At 36.8% G+C, this 19,503-nt stretch overlaps 1 protein-coding gene across 1 annotated transcript; it reads right to left on the bottom strand.

The window, feature by feature from the left end:
• Positions 1 to 14,743: 14,743 nt before the first annotated feature.
• LOC131165997 (uncharacterized) lies at positions 14,744 to 19,194 on the bottom strand. Its single transcript, XM_058124204.1, has 4 exons — positions 18,478 to 19,194; positions 17,358 to 17,513; positions 16,606 to 17,259; positions 14,744 to 15,947 (listed from the first exon to the last, which is right to left on the bottom strand). Exons 1-4 carry the CDS (start codon positions 18,826 to 18,828, stop codon positions 14,889 to 14,891), a joined length of 2,220 nt encoding a protein of 739 aa, XP_057980187.1. The 5' UTR covers positions 18,829 to 19,194; the 3' UTR covers positions 14,744 to 14,888.
• Positions 19,195 to 19,503: the final 309 nt, after the last annotated feature.

Genomic DNA, 19,503 nt, shown 5'->3' with positions numbered 1-19,503 from the left:
GTATGTATGAATTGACTATTTATTTGGAGAAATCAATCGGGTAAAAATGTAGGATTTTTGGGTTACAGTTTTTGGAAAAATTGGGGATTTCGGGTATCATCTCTACTTTGTTTGGAAAACTATTAGTTATGTTAAAACTGTATTATTGAGGTGACCATAATCCATATTTGTGTAAACTTTATACTTGAATTTGTAAACAATATGATTTTCTGTAAAACAAATGAGTGTGGTATGTATGGTTGTATGTAATTGTTCCAGGTATGTTGTAAAAAACCTATGTGGCGGTTTATTACCGTACGCTGATATGTATAGGAGTATGAGCTCCAAAATGATTACAGGTTCTGTGAAATCGGCTAGGGGCGGCTAATTACGATACGCCGAAACAGCTATGTGGCGGCTAATTACCATACGCTGCACCAGGTACCGGTTAACTACAGTGGGCGAGAGTGGCCGGCTCTATATCCGTGGTGTGAAATATCACCAATATGTTCCGGCTAGTCACCAATGTGTGTGTTCTACATCGTATGGAACAATGTATTCACTATGGGCCTCGGTCTTCACAGCATAGTTGCGTATATAGTAATGTAATCGCTGTGAGACTTAGGTAACCTTGTGTAGTTGCGTACTAGTGTGACGACACTGACCGTATGTTTTGGGTATCGTATGTAATGGAATGGTTTTGTGAAAATACTGGAACTGTATGTATCTGTATGTAACTGTATAAAACTGTAGCGACCCTAAATTTCTTAACATGAAATGTAACATAATAAATGGAAAAGTCAACCCGAACCTGTAGGTAACGGGGACACCTGTCAATCACAGCGGAAACCTAAGCAGCAGTAAAATAAAATCTCAATCATTCAACCATGAAACATAATACCAAAGTTATTTACATTCCAAAATACTGTATTTATTTACAATTTTCCAAAAAGTCAAAATAACACTAGGATCGTACAACAAAAATCTCATGATCCTAGTTCAACGCTTACCCTTCTAGTAGGGAAGCTAAACCCACTTAACGGCGGCCCTGACCTGCCGGCCCTTCTGGGTTTCCTGAAAATAATTTAATATTCGGGGGTGAGACGCTTCTCAGTAAGGGAAAATAAACTAAATACAGCTGTGTAGCAACATGAATATGTAAGCCACTTATACGTATACAATACGTTTCATAACTCTGTAACCATTCATCATATCATACTGGATAATCATATAATTTCATATTTATTAATAAATTATAACATACATGAAAACATTTATTATAACTGTAATATTGAAAATACACCCAGCATAAATAGCTAGCTGGTGTCATGTATTACCCCCCATGACCGGTTGTGCAGCCCGAAAGTGGGACCCGACAATGGCTGGCCGACCACTGTCGAGTCAAATATGTGTGTAAGTACAATGGGCCTGCCACACCCTGGTCCGGACTGCCAGGTGGACGTCCACACTCTACTGAAAGCCACATCGACTATCCATCTCCCACCCCCTCGTGGGGTGGTTAGCACTAATCTGATCATAAACATCTGATCTATAAGCTACGGTACTGAGCTCCTGAACTGAACTAAACTAACATCCGAGTTCTGATAGCATTTAATACATGATATAATAGCGGCCTCGTGCCGGTCATTTTCATAAATACAGCCTCGCACCGGAATCATAAATACTGTCTTGCACCGAAATCATATATAAATACGGCATCATGCTAATATCATAAATACGGCCTCGTGCCAATAACATAAATACAGCCTCGTTCCGATAATAGAAATACATGGCCTCGCGCCAGAATCGTTTTAGGTATATACTTTCTGAAAATAAATCATTTATCATATATTCATCAAAATCATCACAACATAACTCATCTTTTCATAATACCTGAAAACATGCTTTACTTGTAAAATCTTTCATATCATAATACATTTCACGTAAAATAATATTCATACCACACATGTGCTGTTAAAAGTCATACTTCATATTCTAAAATCGTGGTTTTCTGACATCTCATACATACATATACATTTTAATCATCATAGCTGTATTTTCCCAATCGTATATTTCATTTGTAATAAACAAATATAACATATGCTTTCTTGAAAATAGATTTACTTATAATTAATAATAATTTGCATGGAAAATAACTTCTTTAGTTTATTCCCTTACCTGGCTACTGAGAAAGCCCCTAAAAAAAATCCTAGCCTGACCCCCGTAAGATTTCCTGATCAATACCCTAAAACTTGAAACTCTCAGTATTAAACTTCATTATTTTAATGCGTACATCATTTCTTATAACTACCATAAGATCAAATTTGGCTTAAAAAGCCTTACATCAACTCAAGGATGATTTCCAACTCGCTTTCACCAACGATCCGCTCTAGCAGATTTGGAGAGAACCTCCCCAAGAGCGTCGTGGTGACTTTGGATTGTCGATCTGACGTAAATTTGGCCCAAAAATGATGAGAGAGAGAGAGAGAGAGAGTCGAAGAGGAGAGAGAGAGGGCGAAGATTGCTTAAAAATGAAATTAAAAATCGGATTTTTGGCTATTTATAGGGCCAGATTCATCGATGAGACACATCACCTTGTTGACGAGTCCTTCATTAATTTCGTCGACGAAATCCACTCCTCGTCGACGAAATTCAGTTGGCTCAAAAACCCCTCTCGGTATTTCTTCGTCGACGAATCCCTGTATTCGTCGATGAACTTTCTTCTACCCTCGTTGACGAATCCCCCGTGTTAGTCGACGAGTCTTCTGGTAAATTTCTTTTCTTCTTTATTATTTAAATTTCATTTTTATTCGGGGTGTCACAGAAACTGTATGGAAATGTTTCGAACTGTATCATATTTTATAGTGTTATAAAGTAGGTAAAATAACACTGGTATGTCACACACTGATATAACCTGCTTTCTTCCTTACTTAGAGGTGTCTCACCCCGAATGTACATACAATGTTTTTCAGGTCCTTCAGGTAGCCGTAATTAGCCTCCTAGCATCTGGAAGCGGTGATGTCATTAGCTACTGCTAGTACCTATTAGGTATGAGTTTTGGTATCCAGGTTGTCGGGATGGTTTTGTAGACACTTGGGGTATGTTTGGTATTATGGGAATGTATAGCCTAGCTTGTATAGACTCTGGTATGATATTGTATATGTATAAAAAGACCATATTTTTGCTACGTATTTTGATGAGTATGGATGTTTATGTGTATGTATATGGGGCATCCGCTCACCCCACGGGGTCGGACCCTCTTTCTGTGTTGTATCATATATGTTTTAATTGATATAGAGACATGTTAGGTTACTAAATTCACACTTGGGACTCACCTGCGAGTTCGGAGCGTGACAATGGTATCGTTGCTAATTTCATATCAAGTGCAACTACATATCTCAAATAGTATGTGGATTCAGTCAACCGTATCTTTGGAGAGATTGCAGTCTCCACAGTATTTTGGGTTGAGGAGGCCGGTTTGACAAGGTAGATACTAAGTATCATGCATGGAGAGATTGTAGTGGGTCAGATTGATGATTGGTAGAGTTTCAGATTGACTTACCTAGTGAACCAACCAGTGTCAAGTCTCGCCTATGGGCCACACAACCCTGTTATGAGGGGTTAAATCATGACATTCAGTTCCTAGGGTATTATCACAGTTGTTTCTATATACACAAATTTACAGTATAGTAGCAAATTTATTATAATACTAGAATTATGTGTAACTAGAAAACTCAAATATACAGTTGTATTTTAAACTATAATAAATGTAATCTGTATGGTATACTAGACTATCAGTTTTACAGTTTCAGTATTATATTAGTATATTAAATGTGTAACTCAGTAGCCACACACTAGTGATAGCATATCTTCTCTTACTGAACGTTGTCTCATCCTAGTGACTTAACATTTTTCAGGTGATGCAACTAGGTGAGCAGATCAAGCTCGCAAGTAGAGAGGTTCTTGCGCTGTCCTTTCTGAAGGGTGAGTGTTTCCTAGGTGTTGGTTGTTTGGGTAGATCCCTTGGTTTTTTATGGATGTTACTAGGTGTTTTGTAATGTATATTTTGAGACTTTTTAGATTTTTGATATTGTAAAATATAGTTTACAGTTTTATGTTTACCGCTGCTTAGGAATGCAATGTGAACAGAGTTTCCTCAGTGCTCCCTTGGGGCCTGAGATGTTTTCAGCCAATAATAGAGAGAGAATTGTTATATATGTTTAAGTGGAAAAAAAATGGCATGAAAAATCAGGTCATTACATTTAAGGTCTATCTTTGAGAAATTCTTAGATCCTACCATCTGATCAAGCATATCATCTAGTCTAGGTATGGGAAACCTATACTTGACAGTGATCTTGATGATTGCTCTACTATCGATGCACATGCTCCAAGTGTCATCTTTCTTGGGAGTAAAAAGGGTGGGACATGTAAGAATCCAAACCCAGGAAATAAAGGAAAATAAATAAATGAAAAGAAAAATAAATAAAAGGGAAGGAAAAGCAAGAAAAAGGACGGAGATGGTTTGGTTCGGTACCAAACCGTCAACAATTTGAGGTCATCTCAGAAAACCGTCGATAGTTTAAACTACCGAAAGCTTTTATAAAGGGATTACAAGGCCAAACCGTCAATGGATTGAGGAAGTCTCAAAAAACCATCGACGGTTTCATGCGGGCCAGCTTGCCTATAAATAGGTTTAAGCTCATTTTTTTTAGAAAAACTCAATTCCTCTCTCTCTCTCTCTCTCTCTCTCTCTCTCTCTCTCTCTCTCTCTCTCTCTCTCTCTCTCTCCTGTGTATCTCTCTCTCTTCCCAGGCTTCCTGGGATCCACTCTCACTCCCTAAACGTCTTTCTCCTTTCCCACAGCTTGCTGGATCAGTTCCCACGGCAGTTTCAAAAAGCTAGGGTTCCGTGTTCCTGATCGTTTTAGGTATATTTTCAGGATCGGGTAAAAGGAATATGATCCTAGGGATATTATGTTAGTTGTTATTTCAAAATCCAACCAGTTAGAGTTGAGTATGGGTATGGGGATTATATTATATCAGTTTAATTTGGAAATGGAACCGTTTAAAATTGAGTACGTGGATACAAGAACATCATAAGGTATTTTCTAAATGTAATAGACATATGAAATCGATGGTTTTGGTGGTTATAGAGGTATTTTGGGAAAATTAAGGTGAGTATGGTTGATCATCTTCGTTTTCATGTAAACTATATATTTTGAGTTAAATTAAAATGGTAGAGGTGATCATACCTTGGGTTTCCTTAAAGTATATTGAGTATTATGTGATATGTTCTCCGGTTAAATTATTAGGGTATGATACGTCATTCAAATCGTGTGGCATGAGACTAATTCTTCATAATAAACTGGTTGTGATTACTGTGGTAAATGAACTTATATGTTTGAGTGATTTGTTTTGTGTGCTTATTCGTGTATTTCATAATATAATGTTGGCAGACTTGAAGAGTTCGTTATATTGCCCTTGATATAAATCGCAATATAACGTTGGCAGGATATGAGGAGTTCATTATATTATCATTTATATAAAGGGGGTAAAACGTTGACAGTGAAATGAGGAGGTCGTTTTACTGATTTACTATGAATAGGTCATTTTGAAAGTGTAACAGCTGTCTGTTGTGAAGTACATGCTGAGAACGATGGGGAGGGATGCTCAGTACGTAGAGGGAACGATGGGGAGGGATGCCCTAAGAACCATGGGAAGTGAAGTATTTGTGCATTATCCTTTGTGGGTGTGAGTAAATGTATTGTGATTGTGGATGTGTTATGGTATTACGTATAATACTTGCATACAACTTTATGTGGTATGATTGATGATGTATGTGAGAGTATTGTGTATGAGCATCCTTATTGTGTAGTTGATTAACAAATGGTTATATTTTGTATACACTAAAACTCATGTTAGTCACACACTGGTAATAATTTATTCCGCCTTACTAAGAAGTGTCTCACCCCATTATACAACTCATTTTTCGGGACCTTCTGGTGATCGAGCTTAGCCAGTTCCAGGGCAGGGTTTAGTTTTTGTAATTGTGAGTGGTTGTAAGATATGGAACTTTATGTTTTTATTCTAAATCCTTGGACTGTAATAACGCTTTTTAGAGATGCTTATGTTGGTAATATTATAGTACTCTGGTATTTTATTTGAGGATATTTAATTATTTTCCGCTTCTTGGATGATATTTATGGTATCAGAAATCTATGAATGGAACACATAACCCTCCGGGCCCACTCTCAGGTTCAAGGCGTTACACGACATGCACATGAGCTCATGCTTTCTTGAATAAAGCCTTTATTTCTCAACTCATTAACTTACCTTTTCAATTCCTCATGTTCTTTAGGATTCATCCTATAATGAGGCAAATTAGGTAAAGATGATCCTGGAACAAGGTCTATAGCATGTTGAGTGTCTCTCATGGGAGGCAATTCATTTGGAGACACAGAAATAACATCCTCAAACTCAGAGAGTATGGGTGACACCTCAAGTGGTGTCTCATGTTCAGGAATAGAGGAATCATTTTCCTTCTTCATTTTCTTACATTTCGGCTCTAGTGGACTCAAAATAATTCTCTTGTCATTACACCTAAGGAGTAAGTGTTAGCACGCCTATTTTTTGAGACATCCAAATCATACAAGCAAGGTATTCCTAAAATAATATGGGCAACGTCCATAGGAAGGACATCACACCAAATTTTATCTTCATAGACTAGACATATATGGCTCATGGGCATGGTAATCGCATCAACGCAAGCTACCTTATATGGTTGTGGGTGTTGCTCAAGTTTCAATCCTAACTTCTCAATTGCGGATTTAGACACAATATTCATTCAACTACCACCAACTATGATCATATTGCAACTTTTTACTCTCATACTTGATGTAAGGAAAATAGAAGTGCGACGTCAGTCCTCCTGATCCTTGGGAATTATCATAATACGTCTCATCATACTCAAATGAACACTTTCATTTATCTCATTTGACAGTTCAACTATTGAGGTATCTCTTTCAACATCAGTCCTATGACCTCAAAAAAGATTCTCGACTTGAGTTTCCATCAAAACACAATAAACACAAGGAAAATGGGCTCACGATTTTGAGGAGAATTTTGGGGAAGCCAATTCAGCTGAGGGAAAATGGGACTTTGAGGGTAATACCAAGATGATATAGGACGGGATTAGTCGACCTATGTCCTACAGTTCAACCCTCACACAAGTACATACACTCAAAATACTTTGGATTAAGAATTCAATTAACTAACATAAACACCATAAATTATGCTATCTTTCACGTGTTGTCAGATTTTTGAAAAGGTGTATGTATTTGTCCAAAGGCTTTCTTATAAAAGAATCAAGTTTTATGCATAAAGATGTTAATTTCAAAATCAAGATTACAAGTTCTAAGCTAACAAACTAATATTCATACAATTGATATTAGTTAGCAATTAACAATATTGAAATCTAAGAGTTAAATGTGTAACAACCTGCTAAATTAACAGATTTTTTTTAATAATTATTGTGAAATTCTATTTTTCTGATACCTTCCTATATAAAATTAGTCATCCACCTAAGCAGCAAGAAGCTAAAATCACACAACTACCACCTTATATAAATATGTACAATACCAGAGAGTTACAATGTTCCCAAACTATACACATATGACTATTTCCCAAAACACCCTCAACTAGGCTAGGGCTATACAGAAATATTCCCAAAAATACTCACTCTACTGACAGGGCGGTACTGAAGTCCCACTACCTGCAAGCTTGATCTGCTCGCCTACCTGGATCACCTAAAAAATGTTAAAATAATGGGATGAGCCAATGCTCAATAAGACGAAATATGCTATTACTAGTGTATGGCAAATGAGTTACAATACTATGAAAATTTGTTTCTATATAATTATGTATAACTGAATCTGTAAATACAGTACAAATAATATAAACCATCACTTTTTCTATGTTACTTAACATATCTGTATTTTAGGTTTCTATACATAATACTTTTAATAAATATACGTATATTCCCTGTTTCTGTGAAATTGTACATACATAATAATAACTGAAAACTTCCCTGGATAGATAATTGTATGTCATGGTTTAATCTCTCATGACAGGATTGTGCGGCCCATAGGCGGGATCTATCCTAACTGGCCGACCAGGATAAACCACTATACTCCGTCAGTCTGATCAGCCCTCCTCAACCTATATCTGATGCAGAGCCTGTCCGCACGTGGGCACGATCGACCTACCTACCACGTATTATCTAAATTGGTGGTTGCACTCTATTCTGTATATAGCTACGGTACCGTACTCTATAAAATGTATCTATAATAGTCCATCAGGGTCTGATACTATATAATACATCTCTATATACAACTATCTGTTTTACCATGATTCTATAATAACTGTATTAACCATGACGTTGTAGTAAACTGCAACTATATCAACTGTATTTATAAAATTAACTGTAAATTTGTATGTCATGGTACTATAAACTGTATAATCATGGTATTCTGTAATTGCTATAAAACATATCCACTGTCTGTATATTCTGTAAAACATAACTCTGAAAAATACTGTAAAGCTTGTTTCTGTACTATATCTATATTCTCAAGCCACATAGTAATTAAAACATATTATTCATAATTGATAAATTATATAAAGTTCTCCTGGGAATAATAATTTGATAAAAATATACATTTCATAATGAAAATCATTCTAGAACTGCCTAGCATAACATATTTCCCTTACCTGACTCCTGCTAAAATCCCCTACTGTGATGGGTCTTACACCCGCAGGGTTCTCCACTCAACATCCTGAAAACCATACATCCTAGAACGAAACATCATTATTTCTACGTCTACTACATTTCCTACAACTGCTGGAAAACCAAATTTTGCTTAAAGAACCTTACCCTGAATTTGGGATAAAATCCAATTTCGTTCCACCGACGATACGCTCCAGCAGACTTGAAGAGAACTTCCCTAGGAGCGTCGTGGTGGCCTCAGATCGTCGATCTGGCAACTAACGAGGCCAAAATCGAAGAGAGAGAAGGGAGAGACCGTAGAGAGAGAAAAGAGAGGGTTTTAGTGAGTTTTCTACACAAGAAAATTGAGTTTAACACTTTTTATACTACGGGCTTCGTTGACGAGCCACATCACCTTGTCGACGAGGCCAAGAAGAAGGTTCATCAATGAACACCATCATCTTGTCGACGAAATTTATAACTTAGAAAACAGTCTCTCGGTATTTTCTCGTCGACGAGACGGGTCTTCATCGACGAGATCATAAAGAACCCTCGTCGACGAAACTCCTGTGTTCATCGACGAGGACCTGATAAGGAGAGGAACAAGCTTAACAAGTTCAAGCAAAGAAATGTTTCTTCAATATTCAACTTCAACTCTACAACTCCCCTTTGTTCTTACAATGAGAAGGTATATAGAGACTTAGCTTAGGGGGACAAGCATGGGAAACAAAGCATGGGGCGGAACAAAGAATGGGGGGACAAGCATGGGTTACAAAGCATGGGGGGACAAAGCATGGGAGGACAAAGTATGGGGGGAACAAAGCATGGGGAACAAAGCTTTAAACAACTTACACTTCCCACACAAGCATATGAGACACAAATATTAAATACTAACACTAACCACTACCAAAATAAATACCCCTACTTACTATATACATGCAAACAAGCTTAATTGTCTTGCATTTTACAAATTAAATATAAACCATATGTCAAAGGGAGGCCCAATCACAAAAAGTAGACGATCTTCAATTGATCTCATGTGTTCCTGCAAAACATATATAAACAATGGTATGACATCTGGAGGTCGTCCACATGTCACCATGTCAGCAAAAGAGTAGACATTGGGAGGTCGTCCACGTGTCACCAAATCAGTAAAAGAAATAGGCAAGGCATTTTGATCCCCATCAAAATTCTATTAAGGAAAGCTAGAAAGAGGAGTCTCCCATATGCTTAGAACTACTTTAATAAGAAATCATCGTAAGAGAAGCAAAAGGCGGGCTCTTTAACAATTAATTTAGCATAGTTGGCAAAATAGTGCAAGCAGTTTAGGAGCATGACAAAGCATTTAGAGAAAGGTTAAAGGTAAAGAGAGGGCCAAGATTTATGAATGGATCGAGATTGAGAGAAACTAATAGACAAAAGAGATTATTAAAGGACTACAAATATTTAAAGACCTAAAAGTGTGTGTCAAAATCATCTATTCTGCTTGAAGATTAATAGTTGGTGATACTTCAACTCCCACGATAAATGCGAAAAGATGAATATGCACTTCCCAATATAACCAAAGATTGAGCTTAAGGGTTACATCATATCTAATTAGAAGAGGATGCTATAGAATAATAACACTTAACCCAAGATATTTTCATACAAAATGTTAATTAGAAATGGAAACATGAGTAATTTAAATTTTATAAATATCTTATGGAGGGTAAAATAGAAATTTTGATTTTTATTACTTTAAGGACTACCTCTCCTTTAATCTTTAGGAGTAGTTTAATGGTTAAATAGTGTGGCTTGGGAAGGGCTTGAAGAGGTCAAGGCCCACTATCACGTCGGCCTAGCGAGGCTTCACGTAATGGGCCGAATCCTGAATTAACCGCTGGCTTAAAACTCAGCAAGCCACATTGCTGCAGATTTTGACGCCCAAGGCCCAATTGCACCTACTTTTGGCCCTTAACGTTGCTGCAATTTGTAAGCCATTCTACGCAAATGTTTGCCTTCCCATAATAATAATAATAATAAATCAAAATTAGTTGAGGGAGTTCTAAATTAATAAGTCGTTTATTTATATATTTTTTATTATTTGAATAATTGTTTAAAATGTTTTGATTGATTATCTTGTTAGGCAGAGTCAAATTGTCAAAACAAGTTAGTTATGGGAATATCTTACAATCTTTTCCTTTAAAAAAATTGTAGTTTCTAAAAATTCGAAATGGAACCTTTTAATTTTTTTTATTTTTTATTTACATGAGAACTCCAGCCACCAATGAGCCCTTTGGACCTATGGATATTGAACCTTTTAATTGAACTATGTAAATGGATTATGCAACTTTTATTTATTTACTTTCTTCCTAGGTACGAAATTTATCTGACCAAAACAATTTCAACTCAAATAAATCTTTCTAGAAAATTTTAAAACAAAAAACTTAAACCAGCTCAAAGGCTTCTTCTAATCTTACTTCAACATAGCCGTTGAGAGAATTAAAGAAATTAAACTTAGCCAATTAAAACCAACTATTTTAAAAAGCGCCTTAATTTATCTAGATTGACAAAATGAGATGTTAAAATTACTTATAATATCAATAATATCCAAGATATTTTATATAGCATAAGAAAGTCTAATTAACGAAAGAAAGAAACAATGGTCAAGTTAAAATAGATCTAAATAGAGAAGGCTTACGATCATCTTAAGCGAAATTATATACAAGAGTTTAGGTAATTCTAATCATAAATTTTGTTGCAACTCACAAGCACCTCACTTTATGTTTTTGGAAAAACAAAGCTATCAGCTTTTTTCTTGCTTTCAAAAGGGATTAATCATAAGGACTTGCAATTAATATATCTTTTCTCTAATTATGGAACATCTATCTTATTTGTTCATGCAATTATTCAAGAAACAAGATGGGAGCCTATTTATCCATTTTAGAGGCGCTTCGGCTTCCTTGCATCCTTGTTCATCGGCCGAAAGGAAGACCAAGTTAATTTTAATGTGAAAATAAAGAAAAAAAAAAAAAGTGCTTGGTCAAATTTAATAGACAAAAAGATTTCTATAGTAGTTTCTAAATAACTTAAAAAAAAAAAAAGGCTATACTCTCTTGCGAGACATTTAGTTAAAGAGTGAGACTTTTACGTTAGAAGTCTCAATTTTGAATTCTAATAGGAGTGAAAAGGAGTAAGGGGTGGTATGTGGCAAACAATTACATTGGTAATAGTTCAAGCTCTTGTAAGCATCAAATTGACCCGCGGAAGAGGGGGAGGGTGAGGCTTTATGTTTTTTTTGGTATACGCACCGGGTTTCCACGTGTCCATTTTATGATTCACGTAACTAATCTCGCGCCCCTTGAAACCGATCTCACAACTCCAAAGGGAGGTAAATTTCAGGAATTTAGGGGCGGAAACGAACCCGAGAGGATTTGAACACCTGATCTCGTGAGAAGCACTCCCGCAACCTGTACTACCACCTAAACTACAACCTGGGGGTCTAGGGTGAGGCTTTATTGGTGAGAGGGTGACTGGCCCAACAAAGGTTGTCGCTCGTCATGTCACCCAAATTCTAATACAAAATTCTTGAAAGAAATTATTGTAAAAATAAATTAAAAAAAATGCTGCAAAAAACACTTCCAGGCACGTTATAAAGTTGTTTTCCTTAAAACATTATTTGCTCCCACTAAATCGATGTTTATTGAGTTAGTAAATACATTTTCAGGATACAATGAAATCCAAAATATAATTTGATATTAGTTTGCATTATATACCAACGAAAAAATTGATCACAAACACCCTTAGAAGAATCTAAACAAATTTCTAAAGTTTCATTTCTGCAGAAATATAACCCAGAATTATAGAAGATATGATTTGTGAAAGCATTATGAGAGAAAGAGAATGAAAGAATGATTGAATATTTTGTAGGATTCTTAGAGTTAATTCTAAAATTATGCATATTCCCAACAGCTACATTTATTCAAATTTAAATTTTCTAGATTAAAATCTGACCGTTAGATTATTTATACGGGTTATATCGCACCACTTGATCTTATAAAAAATATAAAATTAATTTTAAGCCATCTGATTATAATCAACGGTCACAATCTTGCAAAGTGCAAAGTATTTGTGAGTCAATTAAATGCGTCACTAGCACCCTACAGCTCACGCCCTGCGCGTGCGGACAATGCTTTAGGATGCACTAGAGTGCATACTAGCACTATCTCTAAACCAAGTTTAAGATAATATTATACTTTATCATTTATTAATGACTTTTCTTTTTTTCACTCTTTCCATGTGAGACAAACCCACATAGCATTAGAGAATACTGAAATGAAAGACTTTGAAAACCTATAAAATCGATTATTTTAGAAAATATTTCAACAAGTACAAATCCACACAAATCAAAATTAAAGATGAAAATTCATTCTATCAAATGCAACATTATTCAAAAGTTGCAAACCTTGAAAATGAATTACGCTTTCAAAAATTCAGGATTGATTCTAAAGAAAGGTGGAAACATTATGGTTGATGTTATTATTATTTTTATTTTCATTTTTATTATTTTACTTTATTTATCAAGCCTGCTTCACCAAAGCACCCCTTCATGTGAAAGAAACATGGAAGTCCATGTGTACATGGCCATTGTTAATGAACAGAATGCAGATTTTCATTTTTTACTTTTTATTAGCATCTTTCCTATATTTTCTCCTAAAATTGCTTGTCTCGATTGTTCGCTTGAACACTCTGCATACCAATAGCAGTGGAGGAAAGCAACAATAATAAATGTCACCTTCTCCTATATTTCATCTTTCACTTATTGTTCTTACAAAGAGGACTCAAAATAGTGCAGCAAAAGTGCAAAGGTGAGGACCACAGCACCCTTCAAGAAAGAGAAGGCTTGATGTGGAGCCAAGCAAGACAAACTGTAAAACCTCTTTTTAGATTTGGGAGAGGGAATCAAATCTCAAAGTAAAACAATGGTCTCAATTCATTTCAGAACTTTAGGCCAATGCAAAATGGTCCTATGCTGTTAAGTGTCAACACAAACACCATAAACAAATGAAACAAAATGGTCCTATGCTACAGCAACATTGGAAACAAAAGGAGCTAGCCATAAATTGTAGCCCACTAATATGGGAACTGCTCCTGGAATATGCCAAGCAATGGTTTTGTTGGATTTGTAATTTGTAACCTTTTGGTTGCCTTGGCTGTTTGGGAATTTCCAAATTAAGAAGAATGAAAACAATCTGAAATGTCCAAGACGAAAAAGAAAAAAAACAAGACAAACACACAACCAATATTCCAAAACACATAAGATGAAAAGAGGTTTGGATGCCGCCGCCGCCGCCGCCCGGGGGGGGGGGGGAGGTGAAAAGTAGTTCATTACTTTGGTTTGTATGTGTTAAGAATTTCACTTGTGAGTTTGTCCTACATTGAAAAAATAAAGTAAATGATGGGTGTTTATATACATGGTTAGACCCAAGATCCAATAGGTTTAAGTTTTTTGGTCAAGTTGGTGCTCACGCATGTTTATTAAGTTTACCCATGGACTCCTCGAGTGTTAACAAGTGGCATCAAAGCTGACGGTTTGTAACTTGAGTGAGCGACATCATAAAAAAATCAAAGCGTAACTTGGGTGAGCGACATCATAAAAAAGTCAATGTGTGAATTTAAATCTCCTAACATGCTATAACAGCCCACTTGGAGTCAAGTTGGTACTCATGCATGTATATCAAGCCTACCCATGAACTCTTCCGGTGTCAACACTATGAAGTAATGATGACAAACTATAGAAAAATTAGTCAAATGGGCTTTTTTATTTTTCACTGTTTGTAACTTGGGTGAGCGACATCATAAAAAAGTCAAGGCGTAACTTGGGTGAGCGACATCATAAAAAAGTTAAGGCGTGAATTTAAATCTCTTGACGTGTCAAGTTAGTACTCACGCATGTATATTAAGCCTACCCATGGACTCTTCCGAGATTAATACTATGAAGTAATGATGACAAACTGTGGAAAAATTAGTCAAATGGGTTTTTTTATTTTTCCATGTTTGCATAGAATTACACCCAAATGAAGCTAAAAATAAAAAAGGTTAGGAATAATCACAGTTGCAGGAGTTGCAATAATCAGAATGTGTTGCTTTACAGGAGTTGCTAGCTGCCCTCATGCAAGTGCAAGTGCCGCCGTTTCGGGTAAATCTAATGTCTGTTGAGCTGTAAAATATTCAACAACCGGGTGCAAGCCCTGCGTGTAGTGGAATTCAATTTGTAGCCGGTGGTGAAGAGGTGTTGATGCCATCAAACCCTTCTTAATGTCAACTTGCAGTTCCCTCACAGGGATTGCAGCCAAGAAGCTCTTAATATACTCCTTGCATGACTCCTTCCCCCTGCACAAAACGGCATCTTCGCTCTCATCCTTCCCTGCCTCATTTTGGTTGTCCATCAACTTCTTTTCAGCCGAAACCTCCTTGGGTTTGTCCAGTTGCACCTTATCACGGGCAGGTTTTTCTTCTGATGCTGCTTCATTACTGTTAGGTAGTTGATGTATTATTGTGTCTTTGTCAAATTTCAGGATGTAGGCCTGGTTGCATCCCTCGTAGAACCTCTCCCCCAGTGTGTCGATTATAGAGTATGCGTCCTTCTCAACCTTTAGCACAAAAAAGTGGTCATTCCAGCTCACAATGTACACCAAAGGGTCACCATTGCTGGTAGACTCGTAACGGCTCATCTCATCCCAGATGCTGTCAAAAGACATGGCACTGTGCAAAAAGTCAAAATTTCCCTCCTCCAGTCCATCCGGATGGAAGAATCCAATGAACGACTTCTCCGGGGCTACAGTGAGGGGACGGATTTTAGCTTCAAGGACTGTCTCGAGGTCAAAGTGTTTGTCAAGAAATCGATCCTTATAAGCATCATTCTCACAAAGTTTCCTCCACTCTAACGAACCTTCTCTGATCAAGCTGTCAAACTGGGACTTGATGGGCATTTCGTTTCGGTTGTATTGGAACCAATCAGCAAGGACAGCCACAAGGGCTGTACACGCGCTCTCGCCAGAAGCACGTTCACTCCTTTGGTCAATTGAAGCAAAGAAGACCTGAGCTTGAAGTTTCATGCGTCCATCACGGCTTATTACTTCCTTCTGTTCCCAGCTGCCTACAGTAAAATTGTCGTCTCCAAATTCAGAGACTGATGATCGATTACCATTTAGATCTCCTGATTTACTCTGCAAGAGCAACATCAGTAACTAAAATCAGAACTCGAATGCTTTAACAAAAAGAATACCAAAGAGAAAAGTATGTCAAACTATGCAAACAACTATACTCAGGACAATTGATACAACAAAGTCGCTGTTCAAAACATTGAATGTGATGATCCTTTTTTGTACTATGCAATAGCAACAAAATTCAAAATTACAAGCTATTTTATCCACATCAATCATTAGAAAATAAGAAAAAGAAAGAAAACTGGGACCTTTACTGAAAGATAGTTTGTAAAGCTCTATGTAAAGAGTTTCAGAAATTTTGATATAAAAATAGGATGATTAATAAATTCAAGGTGATGATAGGAGCACTTTGTGTAAAATCATTACACTTGGTTGCAAAAATTCAGACCTTACAAAGAGATATCCAGTGTTTAGATCTGAGACAGCAAATTATGAATTTGTCAAGGCAGATTATGCATTTGTTAAGTTATAATTCAGAGAGTCTGCCAAGTTCAACTCATATGTTTCGAATCCAATAAGTATTCTTCAATTGGTGAATACCATAATGCAACAACATAGAAATTTGATAAATAAATTGAGATAATAAATTTCTTCAATTTTTTTATTTGATATATAGCAAAGTAACATATAGAAGAACAGAATAGATTTGGGTGTTTACCCCAAACAAGGACTCCTCAGATGAGCTAAGCTGCCTGCGGTCAAAATCAATGTCATCTCCACCTTCTTCTCCATAGTAACTTTTTAACAGTGGCTCCCCTTTACCTTTAGATGCTTTAAAGCTCAACTTCCTCTTCCTCCAAGATAAGATGCTGCGCTTTGAATTCCGTTGAAAGGACTGTGGAGGAACCAACTCAGTTGAGTTTTCAACTAGCAAACACCCTGCATCCAATTTGCGGTTGCTGCTATAGTAGAGCCAATCCTCATGTTCACCACCAACTACCGTATTGGAGTAAAATGACCCTCCATTGGCATAGGCCAATTTGCCATAATTGAATGACAGCCAAACACTGGAATCCTCCTTACCCTCCTCTAACTCACCTTCATCAAAATCATCAACTGAATCTGTGTCAAATGGGTAACAACAATCGGAATCCTCCACCCTCGGAGTGCTCCTATCGTCACTGCTCTCCTCTTCTTGGCATGTCTTCTTTGTTTTCGGGGCTGATACATAATCTGTCAACTTTTTTACTTTTCTCAGACCTGCTCTAAGAGCATCTGCAGAACGGGGTGACAGTGGAACGGACTCTATGGATCTCTGCACCAACTCTGAAAGTTCATGAGCAGCTCTCAATTCCAGTAGGCTGAGAGACAGCTGCAGTATGATCAAAGACCCAGTTAGAAAAACAAAGAAATTTAACATAAGAAATTGATTATCATTGTAGAACTAAAAAAAAAAACAAAAACACTCACACAAAGGGAAGGGCCACACTCTCGGCTTCCGTCAGAGAGCACAAGATGAACATTTATTTCTAGCTCCTTCTCCTTGGCTGCAGAAGCGAATTCAGCAAGGTCCAATGATGCAGTTCCAACCACAGCCGCCTTGTCCTTCGATCCCTTGTTCAAGCCCTGAACCATTACAAATTGAATTTGTGTTATCTTAAATAGATTATTAACAGAAAATATGAATTTCCTTATAACCAAACAAATTTCCATAAACTAGACAATAAATTAAATGTGAAATCTTGACATAGTTATGTACTAAATGACATTGAAATTTCTATCTCTGTTTCTACTCAACCAACCAATCTTCCATAAAAAACATAAAAATTACGCAATTATGACATCCTTCAAAGTAAACAGATGTCTCAGTTAATTACCCATAGAACACCCATTTCATCCTCAATCACTACACCGATCTCCCTATTTCCCGTTTGTTTGACAGAATATATTTTCTGGAGTACTTTTTAATCTTAAGGATCCATTATTTCCATTGTTATTCTGCAGAGAAGATTGGGATATTTTATCATTTCGCTTCATTGACTTAAGACACTATAAAATCCAAAAAAAAAAAAAAAAAGAACAAACAGAAACAAAATTTCCCAACTTGAAAATTATCTTTTTACCGAGAGTTCTTTTTCAAAATCAAGTCCTGGGAATTTAACTATCGTGAATGACACAGAGCGTAATAGGGAGTCAAAGAATTATACTTTAGAGAGTGATCAAAAGTTTTTTCTCTCTCTATTAATAAACCTTTAGAAGGTGCAGGTTACGAACTCAATCGATTTCAACTTGAAAACTCAACAACTTGCAAATTCCTTTATACAAAATAATAAATCCTAAATACACAATAACACCTAACCCCAATCTCAAGTTCCCTCGCTCTCTTACAACAAAAATTTTATTTAAAAAAATAAAATAAAATAAAATAAGACTCCATAACAACAGAAAATCTACACAAACAAGTTAATTAAAACGTTAAAAGCCAAAAATTTTCTTCTCATCAGAGATCATGGCCCTTTCAGAAGTTCAACCCAAAAAGCAACTATCTGAGAGAGAAAAAAAAATGAGAAGGCGGAGATAACAGACTCACATTGAAGATCGTAAATGCGACTTCCCATGGATGAAACACGCCCTCCTTGCAAACTGACAAGTTGCAGATATTCCGAAAATCTTCATTCCATTCGGCAATTCCATCTTCGCCAACACCCACTTCCTTCGTAAAATTCCTCTTCGTCCTCTTCCTCAACGAACCCAACCCCACATTCTTATTCGGACCCTTCCACTTAGTCTCAACCACCAACCTCGTGAAGTCCTCTGACGCCTTCTCTCCCTCCGACTGCGCCAAACACAACCCTTTGAGCCGGCGAACAACGAGCTTGGCCTCGAACTTCTTCGCAGAAAGAGGCGGCCACGGCCTCCACTTCATCATCTTCACCACCATTTCTGCCGCAAAGCTTCAATTCCAAAAGAAAAACAAGATCCTCAAGGAACAGAGACCCTGAAGCTTCCGAAACAGAGTAAGGTGAAGAAACGCGAGATCTTTCACATAGTAAACTGGGTTTCAGTTGAATTTGGAGCTAAAAGGGATGAGACTTGAAATTTTTTGAATCCCTCGAAAGAAATGTATGAATTTTGAATTGTAAATATAAAAAAAATTCAAATTTGAATTAGATTGAAGCAGCAGAGCCCCTGCAACGGTATGTGTATATATAGCTTGGATATCCCGTTTCTTATGCTATACAGAATCCCCTATAGTTGGAGAGAGAGAGAGAGAGAGAGAGAGAGAGAGAGAGAGATGCGTGGCAATAAAATCCAGTACCTTTCCTAAGCACCAACGTCTCTATTTCTACGGGGAAAATGTTTTTGGCAGAATTGCCCTCTGGTAATTTTTTGCTTGGTAGTCCCTCTAGTGTTGTTTATTGATAGTTTTACCCGGATAACAATGAAAAGTTACATCAGCATCATTTCTCAATTCTCATGCCCAATGGGCTATGGGCCCCGGCTCTTTCCTCCTTTTTTGGCATGGACATTTAAAAGTTCTTCACAGTTTCTGGAAATTTCGTGTCACTATTGACTTTAGTAATTAAATATGTCAATTCTCAGTATAAGTCAATAA

Source organism: Malania oleifera, chromosome 10 (genome assembly GCF_029873635.1).
Source record: "Malania oleifera isolate guangnan ecotype guangnan chromosome 10, ASM2987363v1, whole genome shotgun sequence".
NCBI classification, from domain to species: Eukaryota; Viridiplantae; Streptophyta; class Magnoliopsida; order Santalales; family Ximeniaceae; genus Malania; species Malania oleifera.
The sequence above is the reverse complement of the archived record's forward strand: the minus strand, read 5'-3'. Positions and strand labels throughout refer to the sequence as shown.